Below are 22,135 nucleotides of genomic sequence, written 5' to 3' on the forward strand. Positions count from 1 at the left end.
AGGATTTTTACCCTCATTTTGTATTCTCAAGGACAGCGTTGCCTAATTCTGACATTGAGAACGCATACAAATGTAGCAAAAGTACTGCATGTAAAAATCGATTCAAATGAGTCAACCTAAGAAATGTGCTTTGTTTTAATGCTCAAAGGAGTCACACCTACTATGCCCTCCAGTTGACATAGCAAGATCCGAGAACAAACAGGATTGCAGGAAGAAGCAATGCGACAGGTACAGGTGCGCACACAATGACACTTACATGCACAAGTTCACACACACACACACACACACACAGCTGACACAGGGAGATAGTCACTTTTCCAGAGGGTGACTTCATGCTGAATTAGATTTTCTCTGAGGTTTCAGTGCACCGCTCATCCTTGTGTACCACTTAAAATGAACTGTATCTTACTTAGTGTGTATCTGTGTGAAAAAAAAAGAGACAAAACCGGATCTTATTAATAAACTTAAGAACATAATTATTCAGAGGTCACCACTCATGAGAAACAAAATATGCACTGTCTCTCTGTGGGAGTAAAGTGCCTCCATCTAAATATTTGGTGACAGAATGAGGTTATTCATTCTTTCACTCATTCAAAAGTTCATTCACTTGGACCAGATGTGTTAATAAGTAGAGCAAATGTAGTTGGGGAGCAGTCCCACTGTGACTGCTGAATGTTTACACTCCAGTTGATACAATAGGCCCCTCTAGAGTCATGTCTCTAATTAGCAAAGTAAAGCCTTGATTTCTGCTCCTAATCCAGAGTTTGTGGAGAGCTGTGAACATGAGGAGGAGGAGGAGGAAGAGGAGGTGGCCTGATGCGCGCCCCCGTCTATCGCACAGGAATAGGCTGTTTGTGGAGGAAGGACCGCTTTTTCCAACAGCTGAATCAAGTGTCGCAGATGGACAGATACAGGAAGTTGAGACTTAAAACCTACAAAATAAAATAATACAAATGATATCGTGGCGTCAAGGCTGTGCGTCTATTGAACACACAGGCTACAATAGCAGCACTTTCCCAGAGTTTTGTAGCTGCCGTAAGTTGGGGACACAAGAGCACCATCTCTGGTTACATAACGCTGTTGTTGAGTGTTAGCACTGAGCTTTTCAGAGGGCATTTTCTGAGAGTACAACTCATTTAATTAGGCTATACTGACAAAGGCGCACGGTTATTAATTGCGCCTTTTAGTGCCCTAATAACTACATTAGCTTTATTCTGAAAGATTAATGGGAACACTCGCGTCGTAGTAAGCATCACTCTGTGTGGTTGTTACATTGGAGACAGTGGCAAAGAAAAAGAGCGAATGTGCGCGGTGGCGGTGAGGGAGGGAGGACAGCGAGTGCGCGAACGGGCAACCAGGCAGGCACATCAGCAACAGCAGCTGAGCATCTTCCTGATCCTCATCTCCCGTGTCCAAGGCGGTCAATTCTACATGCGCACCACCAATTGAGATTTCACTGCCGGCTAAAGTGTCCAGAAGCCTCCGCCAGCCATCACCTCCCACCACTCACTTTCTCTGGTGCTGGGTTTCTTAGCTCAGCTGCGTGAGACTGTCCTTCCGGTCCTTCTCTTATTTATCCCTGTTTCTTGAATATTTAATGGAAAATGGCGATCTGCACGCAGTCTTTCGGTGTTTTCTGCCTCTTCGCAATCCAAATTGTACTTCTCATATGCATCTCCACGCCGACAGTCGGGACCCAACGCTTCCCTCAGCACTACACGTAAGTACCCTGCACGGTTTGGGGGATAAAGCGGGATGCGGAGCGCTGAACTAGGACAGGTGGCCCCGACAAGCCTGCACACATGCAGCGCCGTTTACCTTGAAGGAGCTGATGTTCACAGAGAGACGCGGCTTCCGCATCTGATGCAGCGCTATGGACATAATTTCCCACACACAATATAGTTGTTTTTGTTATTGTGGCATCGTGGCAATTAATAGTCTTATTCAGTTTGTCACCGTAAACATTAGAACAGACTACAGGGAGCGCACACACGTGCCACAGGCGAATAAACCCTCCAAGCGACTACATCATTTAAACACTGAATGAAATGAAAACATAATCTGTCAGTTATTTTGCTGTATCTACATGTGGAGAAAACATCCAGTTTAGGCATCTATTAAGTCTTATTGATACTGCGCACGCACCGTTTGGAAAGGACATCTATCCCTCCGCGGGGTACACTAATGTTTTAAAATGGATCATTTTGTCACGGAGACCAAATCTAGAAATGTTACAGTAGAAAACGAGGACAGCAACACAGTGATGTTGTATCTCAGGGACCGCAGGCACAAAAAGTAGCAGCATCCAGCTGTAAGAAGAGAAAGAAAACTATGGTTGCACTTTCTCAGCATGCACCTGTCGGAAAAATAGTTTGCATCAATAGTTAGAATTCAAAGCCCATTGCTTTTCTCATCCAAACAGTCTTAAGAGTTTAACCTTTGGAGGGCATGCGGCAACTCAAACATGCTTGCTGCAACAATTTACCACTTGTGCATCGTCCATTCAATAAAAGTTCGACTTAAGCCATAAATATCTTATTTTACAGTGACCGTTTCTGCAGCAGGACTTTTATGAACTTCTTTTGCATTTTCGTTCTAAAATATATACTCAAAGAGTGCAACAGCAGCTCTATGAATTATTGATTCAGATGTTGTGTCTCCCTGTTTCTAATTGCCGTGACGGCATGATCTGATGTAAACACAACCTCCAGCTTGTAGTGACGATTTGTCAAGCCGATTCACATAAACGACTGTAATCTAAATGATTTCTCTATAATGCACCCATTGGATTGTGTCTTGAAAATCTTGAGGGACTTTGTTAATTTGATGGCCAAGGTGACTTTCAAAGGAAAAATCACATCCTTTATATAACTGTGGATTGATCCAAAATTACAATTAACTGGACTGTTGATTTGATCACTTGAGCTCTTTAAAGAAAAGTAATTCAGGCCATTTATCTTCCACTTAGGTTATTTTGAAGACAAAATCACATTTGTTTAAACCATATTGTTTAAAGAACTGTTTTAAAAAATCCACAATTGTCGGGTTTTTTTTAACGCTCTCGCTAAAATCTTACAGCCAGTTTCCTTCTCGACTTTTGCTTTATGCAGTTTCTTTTACTGGTTACCTTTTTTTATACTGAAGCAATCTCATTACTTGGTACGCCTGAAGTCTGTGCCCTTGTTTAAGTCTGTATTATATCCAGTCACCTCTTGGGATTTATAAACTGGGTTTTGGGTCACCCACATTACTGTGATGTTTGTCAGAATTTACCACATAATTGAAGTGTGTGTGTGGAGCTACCATGGGAGTCTACTGGACCTATAGGCATATAACACACACAGCTCAGAGTTGTTGTTTGAGTTCTAGCAGAGGAAGCGTATCTGTAAGAAAAAGGCAGACTATCTTACAGTTTCATTTCACTGCAGTGTAGAAAGTTAACATTTTCTCCACCCTCACTCCTGAAATGGTCGATGTTTTTTAGTTATTGTATCGTTATTGTACTTTGCATTGTTTGTGGTAGAGGAGGTTATTTCCACATTTTTGAATGATGAACACATGAGAAAACTGTTTTGATAGTTGGAATCTAAATGGATGTTTTAACTGCATTCTAGGAAAGTCTTTTTTTTACGATGGTAAAATACCAACAGCTTTCTCCCCAAACTGTTATTTCCACACAGCCAAAATAGTCCACCTTCTGCCCTAATAGATATTTGAGCGTGGCACTTCAAATGATGAGATCCATTGCAGTAAAATGCACCTAGTGACAGTATGTGGATGATGCACAGGTCGTCCATTCAAACTCATTTCATCACATTTTCTGATTTTCCATAATGTTTGGCTAACATAAATCATAATACAGAGAAAATACATCAAAAACACCAGAGGCAAATGGCAAAATTTGAATACTACATTAGACTACAAAGAGCCACAGTGCATCAGTCGCTTTAATGTGGTGCACCATGACAACTTCTTTGTTTTAGAAAGAGATCACAGCTTTCATTACACAGAAGGTCTCCAAGCATTCATTTAGCATCAGGCCCCAGTAGTGCATGTAATTCACCAAACAAGCGTGTCCTGGTATTTTAGCAGTTGTACTATATGGGGAGTTCTGTGTATTTAGGACTGTAGAATATGTTACTTCTTTGATTTAGCATGACTCTGACATGGATCTCAAGTCATTATAAGGTACTTTACATAAATGACTTGTAAAGGTTGTGAAGTCATGTGACGAGTCGGGTGAGAGCCTGTGGAATTCAGATATCAGTCCACATAAATGATGTGGTTATTTCATGAAATAGAATTGAATATCTGGCGGTAGAAATGGTTTGGCTGATATGTCCATATGTGTATGTGTGTTTAGAAAGGGTGGATTCACAGATTCTTATATTGTGACATGAAGCAAAAGTATGATGTTTTCCATCTCAGTATTTCACAGTAGTTTAGTACAGTTGTAATGGTGTATTTCACATGTTTTACTTGACTGTTTTAGTAGTCTGCTTTTTGCCCTATATTAATTAAATCATATTTGACTAGGATGAGCGACACGAGAAAAATTAACATTATTAGCCTATTATTCTTATTCTTGTAACTATTATGTCTTGACTTTGTCCTTTGATATTGAATCAGAGATCCAAATTGACACAGTGATAACTTAAACCAGTGACTAACATGCTTTATTAGATAATATGCATAATAATTTTGAAGTTCGCAAGTGGGCAATTTTTGTTAACTCTGCCAGCTTATTAATGATAAGCACATTAGATGTGTGAACCATTGCATTTATACAAGAAATATGTCGCTATTGTAAATCAAAGAGATTACTGTATGTCGTCTATAGATACTGTGATATGAATCATGAATGTTTATATGTATTGGTAAATATGAAGAAGTTGTGTGGGAAACCTGTCTGGCTCTCACAAAGAGTTGTTGTCCCTCACTGTTGGTGTCATTGCATCCAGCTCTGCTCAGTTCTGACTGTAATCTTGTTTTTCTTCCATACTGAGGTGACCTTTTCATAGCCAGCCACTTCTCCACAGTGGTCCTCCTCTGTACTCCTTTTGGAAGTCCTCTTTATATCTCTTAATCGTGTCCACATAAACGAGCAGGCAATGCTCACACTGGCTGGCGTGTTTGCTCCATTGCTTCTCTCCTGATGAGGCCCACTGCAGCTTGGTGATTGTGGCAAATGTTGTCACTGTTTGGCAGATTTGTGCAATTTAATAACTCTGTCTTCCCGCTTGTCTTCTGAGCAAATCTGACATTTAAAGATGACATTTGTTTCTGTCATCATATGAAAAGACAAATGACTGTTGTGATGTTGATGCTAGTGATTACTTATCTGCAGGCTACTGAAAAGAAAAGGTTGGCACAGATTCGGTGGTTGGCTAGCAAACACATGACAGAATTATTGATTTGATTTCTGAATGATGAGGTTTCAAAAACCTTTTTTTTTTTTTTTGTGAGAGCTTATCATTGGCCATGCACATGGAGTGTACAGCACAAATATCCAGGTTGGCTCCGGCTGCTTCTTTTGAATGATTTAGAGAAAAAATCTCGATCCATTAAGTCATTTGTTGCTTTCCGGGAGATATACAGTGATGAGCTCCAACCGTTTGATCTCTTAATTCCAAACTTGGCTCCTTCTAATGGAGATCAGCTCCTGCTTAGGGTGCACTTCTGTCAGACCTGAGCAGTTTTATTGCAGAGCCACTGATCCCAGCCTACTCAAGACATGCACGTTCGCTGCCAGTCCTGCCAGGGCTGACCAGATATATGCAAGATGTGATAGGGAAAGGAGGTGCTGATGACTAACTCAGGCATTAGCAGAGATAGGACAAGAATACTTCCAGATAGGGATCCGGAAACGAGGGAGAGTGTGGCAGTTTGCCAACAGAAGAGGAGCTACACAAAAATGGGGACAGACTCACTGCCACTATCTTACAGACACACTCACTCACATGCAGTGACAGAGAAATGAAGGCTCGAGTGATGACATGTTTAGGTGATAATGTTGCGAGATACAGAGTAAATTACTATTTTTTTTTTTCCAGAATGATTCACTGGGCTGGACGCATTGAGAAGGAGCTGGAAAAGGTTCTTCAGCACGTCACTGGGACTCAGCAGATGAGATCGGTAAGTTGACGTCATGCTTGCATGTGACACTGCAATTTCTCTGCATTATTAATCAGATTTGGCTCGGCTAGGTTGTACAACATAAGTGCATGTGTGCCTTTGAGGCAGTGTGTTTGCAGAAGCACAGCAGAAAATCTTGATCTTTTTAACACTTTTCTTTTTAGTATTCAAATTTGGATTGGAATTCAAATGAAATATTTTGTTCACTCTTTAGACTTGTGGACTTCCTGAAGTCACTGTACTGCCTTTCTAAAGTCTAAAACAGGATGAAGTCCTGCGAAGAAAGGTTTTTAAGAGTTGATACAAAGGAAACAAATGAAATTCATGAAAGTCCTGATACTAAGTGACACTAACTGCCTGACAAGGACACTATCAACAGAACATGGGTTTTCTTGTTTGCGTCCACATCCCTGTATCAGAGTCGGTGTAACGTACGTGTCTTGTGGCTGAGCAGATGGTTGAGCATAGTGTTATTGACACTATTTCATCAGATTTCTGCCATGTGCGTATTTGCCATGCTGCAGGGATTGTAGTGCGCCCTGAGATAAATGCTTCATTATTGCTGTTTGGGTGAGTGTGATTCATCCAGCCTGTATGGTGCCTGTGGCTTTAATGCTAGCAGTAACAGTGGGTTGTGTGATAGCTGGTGGTATGGTGGCGACATTGATGGATTCCAGAGTAAAGGAAGTGAGCTGTCAGGGATTGTGATGGTTTAAAGGTTAATGGCCATTAGAGGATATAAGGCAGATACTCAGAGCTTGTGATAGAGGAAGAGAAAGAGGTAGATTTTTAGAACTCATCCAGTGTAAACAAAACGAAGCAGAGAGCGTTTACCTGTCAAAACATTTACCTTTTGCAGTTTGTGAAAATATTTTTTTTTCAGAGCTCCCATTGAGCAGTGTGGATATGTACACAGCAGTAGACTTCTAAAGTAACATGGCTTCTTGTGGTGAAAGGCTGTTTCTGCTGTTTGAGAAATCATGTTGCTCCAGAGCTGTAAAAAATATTGTACATTGAAAATATTGAACATTTGTTTTACTCAGACCAAAACTGGACTTTTGAATTCCAGTCTAACTAACATCATATGAAATGAAGCGTCTCAAAACCAGATTAATACATCCAGATGATGTGATCCTTCCTGCATTTAGGAGCTCAGCCAGACTCAAATAGGCCTAGGTGCTCTGCTCACACTCCAAAGTACATACTTTTGGTACAGACAGTAAATGGTAAGTGTATATTAATGCAGTTGAATTTCCAGTAAAGCTGCTATTCACACAATTATCAGGTTCCTTTGTCAGATGGCTAAATGCATCAGAAAGGGTGAATCAAAATTAGGTCTACATTTCCAAGTATTTCCTGACTGTCACTCCTATATAATAACCACAATGTCATCTGACAAGTAACTTACTGAGTAACTTAAAGACAACATCTGTGCAGTGAATTCAGCTGTACTCACATGCACAATGATCTTCCACAGAGAACGTTACAACTGGCAGAATGTCTTGAAAGTTTGCATACATACTGGGACAAGGATTGTGATCAACTCAATGGCCAAGTTGAGCTGCAACTGTGGCTTGATTCAACTTTGCATGTAACCGTGCTGATTCTTTCAGGCTTGATATGATGAAGATGCCCTTTGAGTTTTTACAAAGGTTTCAGCATAAAGATAAGATATGCATAAGCTGTGGGAGAATTTCTCTGCCTCTAAAGAAACCTATCCTTCAACCTATTGTAAAGATGAATACAGTCAGTTGGATAAAGTTTCTTTATTGAAAAACTCACAAAATGTGTTCTTATGTTCTTGTAAATCATTTTTGGAGAGTAATCTACTGCAGCAGTACTTTCATTAATATATTATTCACACTTTTTAAATATTATCAGATTTCTTAAGAACTTTATTAAAACATTGGCAAAAGTTCATATTGCCCAAGCAGTTTGAGCAAATTGCTATTCTTTTTCCAAAAGTACCAAACCCATAATTATTGATCACAAACTAAAAGTAGCAAAAGAAAACACAAATGCAAAGCTCGAACTGGACAACGTTTTGTGTTTGTATGGAAAGTAGATGACGACCAAGCTTATTGGTCAGTTAAAAAAAGAAAAAGAACTAGTTTATGTTTAGTTTTCATGTAATAACAGGTGAGTAAACTATGGTATCAAAGTAGCAGTTGTTACTTGCTTAAGATGTGAAGACAGAAATGGTTTAATTGTGATGTCTCCTGCTTGTCATAATGTTGGGACATAATTTAATATATAGTTGAATTGATCTTAGCTCAATGAGACTGAAATCTCGAATTTGATGTTGACCAGGTGTTCAGGGCTTGGGGCGTTTAAGTTCTGTGGATTCATACCAGTTCACTCAACAAGTGTCTAAAGTGCTTTCTGTAAGCTTAGCTCAATGAAGCCAGTCTCTCTCTAAAATGTTATGTCCATCCCGTTGGTGTCTTGTGTTGAGCGCCCATATGGCTATGCGTGCACGTGTATGTGCTGGCCTGACTGTGTGCACAGACTGAGTGTGAAAGAACATTTATCATTGCCCCAAACAGGAGTCGTCACAGGGTGTGCTAAATGGCCCAGCATGCCTAGAAAAGCCATTTTCTAAATGGATGCCTCTCTCTATACGTGTGTCAGATAGAAATCTTCCCAGGGCTATGCCGGCTGGTAACAAGATTGCCTCCCTCTGCGCCCCCTTCCTCTTCATGCGCAGTTTATTCTCGCAGACAAAAAATGTAAAGTGTGTGCAAATTATTTTTGAGTTTGTCTTACATGGGAAGAGACAAGGGAACTAAGTTGAATTTAATGTGGTCTGTTCAGTTCTCCCTGGTTCTTATATTTTCTGACAAGTTAAGTGGCGAGTGAATGAAGGAGAAATGTCAAGAGAGGTCAGCACGTTTTGAATGGGTTAACTGGAAATATAATCATTTTATGTATTGTAATTTGCACAAACTGAGTGTGTTAAAAGCTATATAAAACTCCCGTTGTTAAAATCACATTATTATTTTCTCTGCTTTGGTCGAGATGTTATTTTTGCCTGGGGGAGTGACAGGAAGATATCGGGTGAGTGATGTATCAGAAGAGGTGGAAGTTTCGAATGGAAGTGTGGAGCACAGATAGACGAGGAGAGTGGGCGGCTTGTAGAGCAGAGAAGGTGGGATTTTTGACAGCGAGGGAATGAAGAATGGCTTGACAATCGAGATGGATGTTCAGGCAGTTTTTTTGTGTATATTTAGAGTCAAACTACTTAAGATGGATGAAAAGATAGAGGGGAGGGACAAGACTTGGTTATTTTAAATGCGAGCAGACGCATACTGTTTTTAGTCTTTATCCTCTTCATTATCCTGTGTGCTGCTGTGTTTGATGTGTTGCGGTTATGTGTTGATGAGAGGCGGTGGTGGACACTTGCATTGTTTTCATATCCTCAGGCTGATTCAGAACAGTTTTAAAAGGCACACAGGAACAGTGCTCCTTTACGCCCACATGCTGTCATTACAGATGGTTCATCAGAGATACAGAGCTCCAACAGTTCGATTAATCCAATAATCATGATTATCTTTATTACTGAAAAACCTTTTAGTCACTACAGCAAAATTGCAGAGCAGGTAATCGTTCCAGGGAAGATTTGGTGCTTTTGTCTTGTGTCGTTTTAGAGTTAGTCAGACAAAACAAGACAGTAAAATTTAAGTGATCAGAGTGCCTCAGAAAATAGCAGATGTGTAAAAGGGTAAGACAACAAAGGTGGAACGATGATTTAAAAAAACAACAAAAAAATATTAAATCAATCCGCCATGAGTGCCCATCCCACTGCTATTGGGGGAGGGGCGTTGTACACCCATGTACAATCACACTTGCTTCTAGGGTCAAGAATCACCAATTAACCAAACATGTATGTATGTTATTGGATGGTCTAAACGTTAAATGTGTAATTAGGGAAAATTAAAAGAAAACATAATTGGTAATGTAAAGACAAACAAAACATAAATGACTAATTGCAGGCATTTTTGTTTTATCTGTTTTCATATATATATATATATATATTGTTTCTCTGAACATTATTTTTAGGGACCAACATTTAACTCTTTTTAACCTACAATGTATATTTTTTCTCTTCATTCATTCAAGTCATGTTTCATTATCTTTCTGTTGTTTGCACACGTCTCTTGTGCCACACTACAAGAATAAAGTCGTTTTGGAAAGTGTTCTAAAAGGCCGTAACGCAATTTAAAAAAAAAAGAAAACAGAAAAGGAAAAAGCTCTCACTTCATCCACTTTACCTCACCCGACGTACTGCAGAGTCTTGTACATTTGGGTGGTGTAGTGTTGCTGTTAATGTGAAATTGATTTATGAATGACAGAATGGCGTCATTATAACAGATTGATGAGACTATTAATATTATGTTTCTTAATTCGAAGAATACCTTAGGACTAATATTTCATTGTATGACATTATTATATTGTTAATACTAATGCATTTTATTGTTGAAGCTGTTGAAGGTGGCTCCAGCTAATAATGTCATCACTAACCTGGGGTTAGATTGGGATGGAGCTCTTGCTAGTAGGTCACACTGTAAATCTAAGGCATTGTAAGGTTGGTAGTGAAGAGCGAAAGATTTTACACAAATTGAATTTATATTTATTTATTTTAGTTATTACTTATTTTTAAACCAGTCTTTGGTTGAATTGCCCCACTACCCAGACATCTGAACCACACCAAAGTAAAAAAAACACTATCTCGTAAATCTCTACAAGACAAAAAGAAAGACACTTGTGTGTTAGCTAAAGTATATTGAAATATACATCGTATTCACAAACAGACAATGCAGATAGTGTCAGAGCATTTTCCACAGCATCAACACAGCAAGCCTTTTAAGTGGAGATTCTGTGCAAAATCTATTTAAATAGTTCACTCAAATGAAAATCAAAGTTATTTCTGTAAGTAGAGTCTAGTCAGTATGAATAATTAAGGCTGTTGCATAGGAGTGATTCAAACCTCTTGGTTTGGCCTGGCACTTCACAGCTCTGAGGCTCTGCCTTCACGCATTGTTCACTTGCTGTTTGCTGCTCCTAATTATTGGAAACCTGAGAACAGCATCGAGATCAACATACCTCTTGTGAAAGCAGGACGGACTTGCGGAAGGCGGGTATGGGATTTGCTCAGTTTTTATATGAGCTTAATTTTACTAAGTTTGTTTTTCCTCTCTTTTTGACAGTTTTTCTCCTCGTTCCGTGTCTGTGAGCTGTTTTGTCAACAACATCAGTCAGCCTGTTGACCACATGCTGGCTGCAGGTTTATCTCAGTTCAACAGTTCCTTCTTGCCTCTAGTGTTACCAGTGCGCATGTGCATGCTCACGCTCACGCTCACGCTCACGCTCATGCTCATGCTCATGCTCATGCTCATGCTCATGCTCATGCTCATGCTTATGACTGTATGTGTGTGTGTGTGTGTGTGTGTGTGTGTGTGTGCAGGGAACCCTTTTTTGTTGTTTATATTGCTGAAGCCTCTTGTTCCATTTGATCTCCACAGGTTTCTGTTTGTTACTTGAGGGTGATGATAAACGCAGCCTGAAGCCATTTTCAGTTTTTTCTTCTTCCTCCATGTCATCTCTATGTTGCTCACAGCCAAACAGACTTTTGGATTTACCCATACTCGCTGACAACAGACATTTCTAATAATCAAATGTGCACTCTGCTAGACATCAACACCCCCCCCCCCCCCCCCTCACACACACACAGATATACCCTGTCATCATACCCTGTCTTGATCTAACAGTAGATGATTCTATTAGACTTTATTTTTTGTTGCTTGATTTAAGAGCTCCTTTAGCCTATAGTGTGTTTAGAGACGAGTTGATTGTATGTTCTGTCAGCATGTGAAGTTACTTTTAAAGGTCTAAGAGAGAGTGCACTCTGGCTTCCATTGTCAGACACCACCCACCACCACCCCCTCTATCTTCTGGTCTCAACCTTACAGCTACATCTTCACTGGTTGTTTGAAACATCACAGGCTATTTCTGCTAAATTGCTTACGCTCAGGCTCTGGTTTCTTTTGCAGTGGCTTGACTTACGTATCCTTGAGTCACTGCACTTTTGCTTTCAAACTGTTGTTTACCCGCTCTGGGTCCTTTAGGTAAGTTAAAAGCCCTGATTTGTTGATTGCAGCCACTAAATGTGATGCTTAAAAGGTGTCAGATGCATTTCTTTTACATGTTTATTTACTTTAAGATATTTGGACTAGATTAAGCCTTGTCATCTGTAAGAAGTATGAATTCAAACAAATTGAGTCAACTTCATTTTTGTATATATATTTTGATTCATAAGACAAATATTATTCCAAGTGGGGATCGAACCTCAACTGTAACTTTTGAGCTAACTAGGTTTTCTGGACATAAATTCCTATCACAGAGCCAATAAAGGATAGATAATACCAATGGCCCTTATAGACAAGTTCACCAAGCATCTCAAGGCAACTTGAGGCAACTTGAGGCAACTACATGTGTCATGTGGACATCTCAAGGCTGATTGGTTTGGACGTTCTGTGGCTGTCTTGGCTGACACACCTGCTAAATGTTGCTTGGAGGTCCAGAACAATGCCTATGAACCGGTAGATCGGGCTGGTGGTCTCCATTTTAATAAGGTGGGACTGGAGACTTCTCAGCCATCTGGGGAAACACAATTCCTAAGTTTTGAAACAGGGGCTATGACTGATTTTTGGATCTCGTGTTCAAGAGTGTTTTAGTGTGTTTTTTGTTCAAACCATGGAACCGTGGACCATAGCTTTACCCTCTGCAATTTAGTGAGGTAGTAATGGGAGTTTGATCAACTGCACTACATGTGTCATGTGGACTTAGATAAGGCTTACAACTGTGTGCTTTGAGGGTTTCTGTGGGGGGTGTTGTGGCAGTACAAGGTACCAGAGTCACAGCTGTGCGCTACTGGGTCCCTGAGAAACCAAAGCAAGACTTGTCTTCACATTCTGGGAACAAAGTCGAGCTTACAGTAGAGTTTAGAGGGAGCACCGGATGCCGTCAGGGCTGTCACTTGTTACCGATCCTGTTTGTAGTGTTCATGTGCGCATTTTACATTGTTGATTTGGCTACAAATGTTTAAAAGGGCGAAGGAGGGGTGATGGAAGGTGTTAGTCTGTGGCCTTCCACACATGACACCATGAGTATGACACCCTTCGAACACGATTTTGTCCTTTCACCTTTCTGATTGTCACACTCGGTTCTCGGTTCTTCACTTGTGAACTTCACACTCACTCATGAATGGTTAGGGTTAGGATTTCAAATACGTGGTTAAGTTTAAATGTTAAAAACATGGTTAGGACTAGAAAATTATCCATAGTCACAGTTTAGGTCTTTACTGGTTGTGGCTGCTGTCACATACATGCATTTTCTGGTCTTATTAAAGGTCGTTCTGTTCGTAGAATATGGTCTAAAACCTCTTCATACGTAGCAATCAAATTACTGAATGATGCATGCATTGCACCAACATTTTCAATATTCTCTATCTAAATTGTTGAAAGAATATTAACCAGCATGAAAACAAAGTCATTAAATTGTAATGACAGCCAAAGGTTTAACTTCTCAAATGGTTTTTATGTGATGTTTGTGGTTTCTTAAAAAGGCTGAGGAATAAAAATGTTTTCCAGACAATGTTCATTTTTCTGAAGGCTATTTTAAACAAATGGGTTCAGTGAAAACAGCGAAATTTGTATTCAGATCCAGATCAGTGGAAGTTGATCCACGAGGTTCAGTTTTAGCAACAACACAGGTCTGCTGTGTGTGTTTTGTTTAAAAGCAGACTGAAACCATACACTCACAAGCTTTCTTTATGGATTTTAAGTGTTTATTTAGTGGGTAAAGTTTGAACATTTGTATTCTATTTTCTAATTTTGTTTGTTCTCTTGTCATAATTAGAAAGGTGGCAGTAAAAGGTAACAGCAAAGCTTTTCGCTAGGTTTCTCAGTGTTTTGTAGCAATAGTCCTTTGTGTTGAATGTCCAAAGTACCGGTGGGTTAGAAATATCAGATCAGTGAGGGGTCTGCTGTTTTTAACACTGAGCTAAATTCAAAGTGAGTGTTACAACTTAAACGGTACACTTTTTATTCACATCATGTTATAGTGATACTGCAGGAAAATATCCACCGTTAATTATCAACTTAACCATCCATTTGTGAATGCGCATGAATATGCATATCAGTTACCTGGCTCTGTCCTCATTCAAATCCTGTTAGTTGTTCCAGAGTCATCAGGGTTTCACATCAGGGTTGTGAAAGCTTAGATTTGGTCTGCTAGCAATCACTTTTTTTTGTCTGTCTTTGTGCCCACTCTGGCATTTACTGTGTATTTACCCCAAACAAAAACAAAACTCACATCAAAATTGCTGTGGACACTAGAGGCACATAAAACCAGTGGCCGGCACAGTGTTAAGCATTGTGGGAACTGGTCAGCACCATTACTCCCAGCTTTAGCCTCCCCTGGGATGACAAGAGTACAGAAGGCCACACAAACAGACTGTGTTTATTTTTCTGCCTTTTTATTGGTTTTCTGACACTGGGGAAGGTTACAAGGATTCCTCAGCTCCCTGGCTCGATGGCTTGGCACTGGTTTGTGGTGTATATATCGATGAAAATGCATATATTTGCAAAGTCCAGCACTGCATGCAGACAACTATGGGTTAATGTTGAAATTAATTACATGAAATAGCTTTGCAGTAACATAGTGACAGTTTAGAAAAAATAGAACCGTTTGATACAGAGCCAGTGCCCTGTCACAGGTTTAATTTTCTGTTTTACTTTTTATTTACTTATTTTTAAGCCATATTCAACTGCTGATATTCCTCTCGACAAACCGAAAATATGTGCTGTGAAGGTAAATTTGAATTACACAATTTTGTAGTTTCAGTCAATCCTCAGCTGTTTGTTGTACAGTGCAGTGGGTTGTATATCATCTTACCTCACAAGTGTTTCATTTTGAAACATTCAGCAGTTCCTAGATATCTCTACCATGAAACTAAATATTTCTGTACGTCTTCAGGTTTAACTGCTCAGTGTCTGAGTAAAGCCAGCTGACAGAGACGAATAAGGCAGGCCTTAAAGACAATGTTGCTTAGTGGATGCTGCATGTGTTTATGTATTTTCAGGTCATATTATGAGACATTTCACATCACTTTGACTGCGTCCAGGGCAGTAAATTACCAGGAGCTTTAAAAGCTGAGTGGGGGTCTGAGGACCCTTTAGTGTCAGCACAAATCTAACAGCGATAGTGATGACGTCTGAATCTCACTGACATCCTCTGTGGTACATTTTGAGGACTGTGTTTGTGTAAATAATTGCCGTTTGATGAATTCAAGGAAAACAAAAGCCAATGCATCCATGCTGCGAGTGGCTTTAGAGGAGAAAAGAAGGCCTTGCACTTGTTTTAAGGAAGACAATATAGCTTTATGTGTCAAAATAGGATTAGGGGTCTGCTAAAGCTGCAGCCCTGTCAGAGAGTGATGCTGTATTTTGCAGACGCTGTAAATCTTTACTCCTTGTCTCTGTCTCTCTACATTATTATTGGCGGAGTGTGTGTTCACATGCTTGTGTAATTTTCAGTTGCCGTCTGTTTGATGTTTCAGAAAGCGCATGACGTGTCTTTGGTGCTATCTGTGCTTGACAGAGGGAAACAACTAGGTACAGTTCCCTGAGTGGGTTGCAGTGGTAATATAGAGTGGCGTGATGCCCTAGAAAATTCCAGGTGTGAAGTGCTTTATTCATTCCACTGCAGAGGGAGTGCTTCAGCACGTGTCAGATGGTAGGTGTGACGTTTATTTTCTATTGTGATCAAATAGTATTCGTTTTTTAATGGCTGCTGTTGTTTGCATGTCTCAGAGTTTGGATGCACTGATGTCTCAAAGGTTTTGTCTTCTCCCTTTTCTCTTCCTCCCCCACCTGCACTTGTCTGTGATTGATTGGTCACAGTTCTGAATAACTTTAATTGGCTCCTCTCAGTGGTGGGCGGTTTTTAAATGCAGAGTTACTGTGGAAGACTGAGAAAAGTGTTTTAATTTTTGTTCATGTAGGCAGTAAGGATTCTTCACTGTCATTTGAGGGGGGTCTTCATAAAAGCAACCTACAGTGCTTTTATTCCGAAGACGTCAATGTCCTCTGCCTTGTTCACTGTCTCTCTCTTTCTCTCTGTAAAAGCTGGAGGTGAAGCTTTTCCTTCCTCCTCAGTTTATCCACCCCCTTCTTTGGCTTTGAGTTGGACTCACTCTCCTTTCCTCTTTTGGCTCTTTTCCCAGGGCTATGTCATATGAAGGGATTTGTGCTCCACCAATACAACTGCTGCTTTAAGATCTCCACTGATGACTTGCTGACGCAGGTCTGTGTGTTATAGCATTTTGTTGCCACTTGCGCTGTCTCATAAAAATGTGGAACGTTGGCAACGCTGTTGGTCCTTTAGCTTTGCTCTGCTGCTAAAAAGACAGAAATCGAAGTGAAAACGATCTGTTTTTTGGTGGAGTACAATTGAGTGTTGAGATATTGAGGATTGTTCAGAGCAGTTTTCGTTGTTTCTTTTTCAACTCTGCTTTTTTGTTATTTATGGTTTTAGTACTTTGTTCTTTTTTTTATGAAATCAGTTGTTGTCGACCCCTCCTGGGTATCATCATATGATCGATGAGAAGCGAACTCAACTGAGACTGTTCGTCGTAAGTTTATAAGAGGAGTGGATTTCTTTCTGTCTGCATTGAAAAAAAATGGTTGCACCACAGACATATAACTCTCTGAGGCTATAAAATGTCTCTTACACATAAACTTACATGAGTACATGTCTTCACACTTATAACAAATTTACAAACTTATACACAATACTATCTGTGTCTCAGATGAGAATATGTGGGTAAAAGAAGATTCAAATTTTGGTCATGATGAATAACTTTTTATCAACATATCTAAAGAACGGAGGTCGAAGTTGGATTTTTTTATTTTAAGTTGGAGACACAACTTGTTTCTTTACTCTTAACCAAAACTACATTCTGTGTCTCTTCTTAATCACACAGTGGTTTTGTTGCCTAAGTGAAACCATGCATAGCATTGCACCCCTGTCTATGCTGGCATATTCAGATACACATAAAGTAAAGATAAGATATGCTTTATTATTCCATAGGGAAACTTGTTAGGCTAAAAAGCGTAACAACTTTAACATACACGATCACAAAAGGAAAACATTCCCAAAGACACCAGTTACATTATCAGCACACTGCCCATCAATGGTTTCAAACTTAAACACACAAATACACACACAAATCAATGGAACACTTAATAATAATCTAATGTTTTGATTGCAGTTGGAATGAAGGAGTTCTCCTAAAAGTTTGATCTGTCCATTAGCTTCATACATCTTTTGCCTGATGGCTACTCATCAAAGTCATAATTTAGATCATGTGTTATATCTTTCTAAACTTTTTTTGCTTTCTTACTAACATATTTTTCATGTAAAGCCTGAAGATTTTTTTTCCCCCATAATCTTCATAGCTGTTTGAATAGGATGTTCAAGCTTTTACTCAAGCTGTTCTAAAATGCTGCCATAGCATAACTGTATACCTACACTTTAAGATGATTTAAAAAACTGTTTTGGCGAAATGAATCAGTTATACTGAAATTCAGAGGGGCTGGGTTACTTAAATGCCCACAAAATGTATGACTATAAAGAAAATTCATTTAAACTGTTTCCACATTACTTGCGGTGACACAGTCACACCTTGGCTCCTTCATAGTAATTGTCAAAACAAAAGCACAAAAAATACCAAACCACTCAATTTTTTTTAACCATACCTGAAGGATTACTATGAATACAGGCAGGTAAAAAAAATATTGATGCACCTCAAAGTGTGATGTTGTAAAATGCCTCACCATCACACATTAAACTGAATACAGGCAAAGAGAGTAGCATTACTTCTTTTCTATGTGTCATTTCACAGCTAAAGTGAAAGATAATAAGAAATATTCCCTTTATTTCCAACCAGTTTTACACTCTACTCAAAATTGTTGAGCATCTTTCTGCATCATGTTGCGGATTATGATGTGTTGTGTACTATTCAATACCTTCAATTTCAAATAAATTGAGAAGCATGTGGATTAATGTATGCTAACGTCAGTTAATGGTGTATAATGAGAACAGTGACATCCGAGTATATGCCCGTCTGTAATTTTGTCACCAGTTTCAATGTAGTTGTCCATCATTTCACTGTGTGACTTTAATCAGACAGATATGTTTTCTATGTGCTGTGTAGCTGCACCATCTGCTTTACATAGGTTTTGTGTGTAAGCCAGCAGTCTGTTTTTGCCTACAGGCAGCTTAGCTACTATTGTCATGTGGATGCTGTGAAGTGAATGTTCAGGAGTTAAATCCCAAAGAGTGCAGTGGATTTACTGCTCACTGACACACAAAACACCAACAAAAACTTTTGTTGGTGTTCTGGGGCTGTGCAGTTTGATTGTGAAATGACCTTACTACTTTCTGTGCGGTTGATTTCATGTGGCGTCATAAGTGGTCCCTTGAGTATTTGGTGTGATGATTAGAACATGTGTATATGATCATATGACTGCATATGTATGTGTTGGCATGTGCTTGTGTGAACTCTGGACCAACAGCTCATTTCACACACAGTCAGACATCAAAGGCGGTTTGAATTAACCCTGCATGTCAGGGCCACTCAGCTTGCCATCCGCAATTTCACATCTCTGTCGCTCCAGCGGCACCAAACTTACATGCCCATTCATATTGAAATGAACAGATGGAGTTTTGCTATGCACCGAATCACCATCCTTCGCTGAGGAAAGATAAAACTTCAAAAGAGCCAAGATACATTGGCGTCTGTTTGCATTTTGCGAGGCTGTGTGTCATCACAGGTGAAGTAGAGGTGCTCTGTGTCTCTGTTTTAAGTGTGGGAAAAGTGCAGGTATCATGTTTCTCCTTATTAAAGCAGGTCATTTGTGTTTCCATTACAGCCCTCTTGCAAAACCTGGCTCCCTTTCTTCCTGATTAGACACTGTAGAAATGATGTCATGGTCTCACACACACACACATAGAGACCCACAAAGGTACGCACATCAAAGCATACGTGACTCACCTCTTTTGACTCACTTTTAAAACCGTATCAGGGAGCAGTGGCCTCACCACATTACTTGTGTCCAAAATATAAGTTTGTTTCTTTTAGATTTTTTCTTTTACTGAAAAGCAATATCTCTGCTTTTATCTCCAAGCACATTTGCAAATTTTACCTCATCTTGGCAGCTAATTTAATTTTATATTGTATTTATTGATCTGGCCAGCTTCAATTTCCTGCAGCAGCACGATGAAAACGATAATGTAGATGAACAAGCGTTGATGGCGAGGATGGAAATGGTGATGAAGAGCGCGACGATGATCATTTTTGCGGGTGATTGTGATTGCGATGAGGTGCATGCTGATTAGAGTGGTCTTTGAAGATGGCAGGGGTCGCTGCAGTGTAGGTGAATCTGTCAGCTACTCTGTGTACTTTTAATATCCTTCAACCATCACTAGGCTGCCATAACAACTGTTCGGTAAACACATTAATATTTCATTGTTCTGGCTTCTCCCCTCTCTTCTCCCCATGATGGCCTCTTATTGTCTCCTCTAGAGGTTGTTCAGTAATCCGCTGAGACCTTACCTCATCCTACAGTGTTACAAGCACCCACACATGCACACTCTGCTTTAAGTACTACAACAGAAAGTCTTTTCACCATGGTTATTTGGCATGGCCTTTCTGTGTCTATGACTGCTAAATTTAACAGTGTATAGGACTACTGTTCATATACACCCACGTACGATATGTATGCATTCACCCTTCTGCTTATAGTGTGTAAGCACTCTCATCACACATTCATCATACTCATGATAGTGACAAACATATTTTAGACCGATATACTTAAAACTATAGTTGAAAAAACATATGGTTTAAACACTTTGCATTTGTTGAGATAATATTTCTTTGTCACGTGTAGAATATGTGTGGGTATGTTTTTCACATGTTCACCCACATACTGTTTCACATTTGCTATTCAAGAGAGAGCTTTGCAAAAGAGGACACAATAGATGATATAACATTATGTAACCCTGGTGGGCCTGTGGGCGGCGCTACAAGCACAGACTGAACTAGGGATTTGGAGTTTTTAAAATTTAATTCTTGAACAGGAGTTGACAAAATGATCACCGTTTGAGGTTTCGGCAACTTGTTTATAGACTTGAAGTGATCGCAAACCCATCCAGTGAACACTCATTTGTACAGTTTCTAGGCACATCTGTACTTTCAAATTCAGTAAACTCAGTTGCTTGGTTGCCTAAAAGCTTACATATTAGACCAAAACCAATCTAAGACATTACAGGTTCATTTTACTTTGTAAATGTGGCCAGTGGAGTTGAATTGAGTTGCTCTCAGTAAACCAAATAATGATAATAAATGACTAAATCTGGCACTTGTAAGCAACCAAACTGTTGATATTTTTAAAAATTAGACATCTGAAGGACAGCCTATCATTACATTTTACATAGCCTGGGTCTGGACCCTCAGTACCTGTTATTTAATATTTCTAACTGTTGCCATTTATCAATTTCAGGTGCTCACAAAATCACACAATTATAGCATTGAAGCGTTAATTGCAGGCTGATTTCTGAAGTAATTAATTTCTGAATGCCAATAAAATGGTAATGGGTCATTGCTCATTGGGTGGCATTTTAGTTGAGTCTGTCTCATATTGTACCATACCGAAACAAGTTGTCCATATTTGTAATGAAGGCTTGTCATAAATTTCCCTCATATGAATTATTTAGTTGCACTCAGCTGAAATGATCTAGGTGAATTTTTAGATTACGTGCGTGTGTGTTAATGTGTTTGTCGCTGACAAAAGGGATAAAGCTGTTTGTGTTGGATAGGATTTAGCGTCAAATGAGGAGGATAAATAGTCCATCCAGGACTGATTGAGCCTCATAATATAATACCAGAAGCAAGAATACCACACCGTTTTGAGGCATGAGTGTGTGCCTGTGTGGAGCTTAGATCTATGTTTGTGCACATGAGGAAATAATCAGTCACAGTCATATCATCAAGAGGGAGACATACCGTACAAACATTGACAGAGAAATCCCTTTTTGTTCGCCGGTGTGGTGCATTTGTGAGGAGATTTTGGAGCTGAAGGTGGCTCAGGGGTGTGTGCGTATTAGTCTCCTGTGGGTTGTGAATAATCTTATCTGCCAATGATGTAAACCCTGCATGGCCTCCAAGGTCTGCATTGTTAAATTCACTGTTGAATATGTGGCATTGGGAAGACCTCTTCTGGGACTCCTCTACAAGACAAGTGGACATGAGCTAATGACACACAAACACACAAACTGTGCCCTGATCTGTGGGGCAGATTCATCCCATGTGTTTAATTGCTACTTTGCCATAACATAACATTGCGATTGCCATAACATGTCTACATTTTCTATCTGTCTGTTGGTCACTTGCTTTTATGTCTCTTGTGCCATTATGAGACGGTTAACTCTTGTCTCAAAAGGCCTGTGTCTAACACAGCTTGACTCTCTCTTTATCTAGTAGACTGCTGGAATCAAATTAGCAGCTTTTAGTCTAAGCTCTCTGTGTGACTCAACTCTAAAGCTTCAGTGTGAGTTGACGGCCAAGGTCAGCTATACCTCTCTCTAAGCATATGGCCTACTTTAATATAACTCTGCATAACTGCTTAAAGAACACTTGAGTTATCATAAGTTATTTGCATTGGTATTATTGTCATTAGCGGTTCAAGTGCTGACATTAGTTTGAAAAGGATTTTGTAACCTGCTTTCTTTGTATAAACCATTAAAGCTGCCTGCCTGGGTGTTAATGATAAGGAATGAACAAATGCCAAACCAAGCCAAAATTTTTTAATTATAATAAACACAAAATAATTTTAGAAATGATAATGAATGGTCCATGTACCTGTTTATTTCAATCTCA

The 22,135-nt window shown here is 39.5% G+C and overlaps 1 protein-coding gene across 6 annotated transcripts in view; it reads left to right on the forward strand.

Moving 5' to 3' along the window:
• The first annotated feature begins 1,295 nt into the window (after positions 1–1,295).
• Positions 1,296–22,135, forward strand: part of cacna2d2a (calcium channel, voltage-dependent, alpha 2/delta subunit 2a) — a 138,900-nt gene continuing 118,060 nt past the window's right edge. For all 6 annotated transcript variants that reach the window (XM_072381975.1, XM_072381977.1, XM_072381976.1 and 3 more), the window contains exons 1-2: positions 1,296–1,720; positions 6,054–6,135. In XM_072381975.1, the coding sequence (XP_072238076.1) occupies positions 1,605–1,720; positions 6,054–6,135 (198 nt within the window). In that variant the 5' untranslated portion in view covers positions 1,296–1,604. The remainder of the gene's footprint in view (positions 1,721–6,053; positions 6,136–22,135) is intronic.

This window comes from Leuresthes tenuis, unplaced genomic scaffold, assembly GCF_036924035.1.
Source record: "Leuresthes tenuis unplaced genomic scaffold, fLeuTen1.0.hap1 SCAF_3, whole genome shotgun sequence".
Taxonomy (NCBI): Eukaryota; Metazoa; Chordata; class Actinopteri; order Atheriniformes; family Atherinopsidae; genus Leuresthes; species Leuresthes tenuis.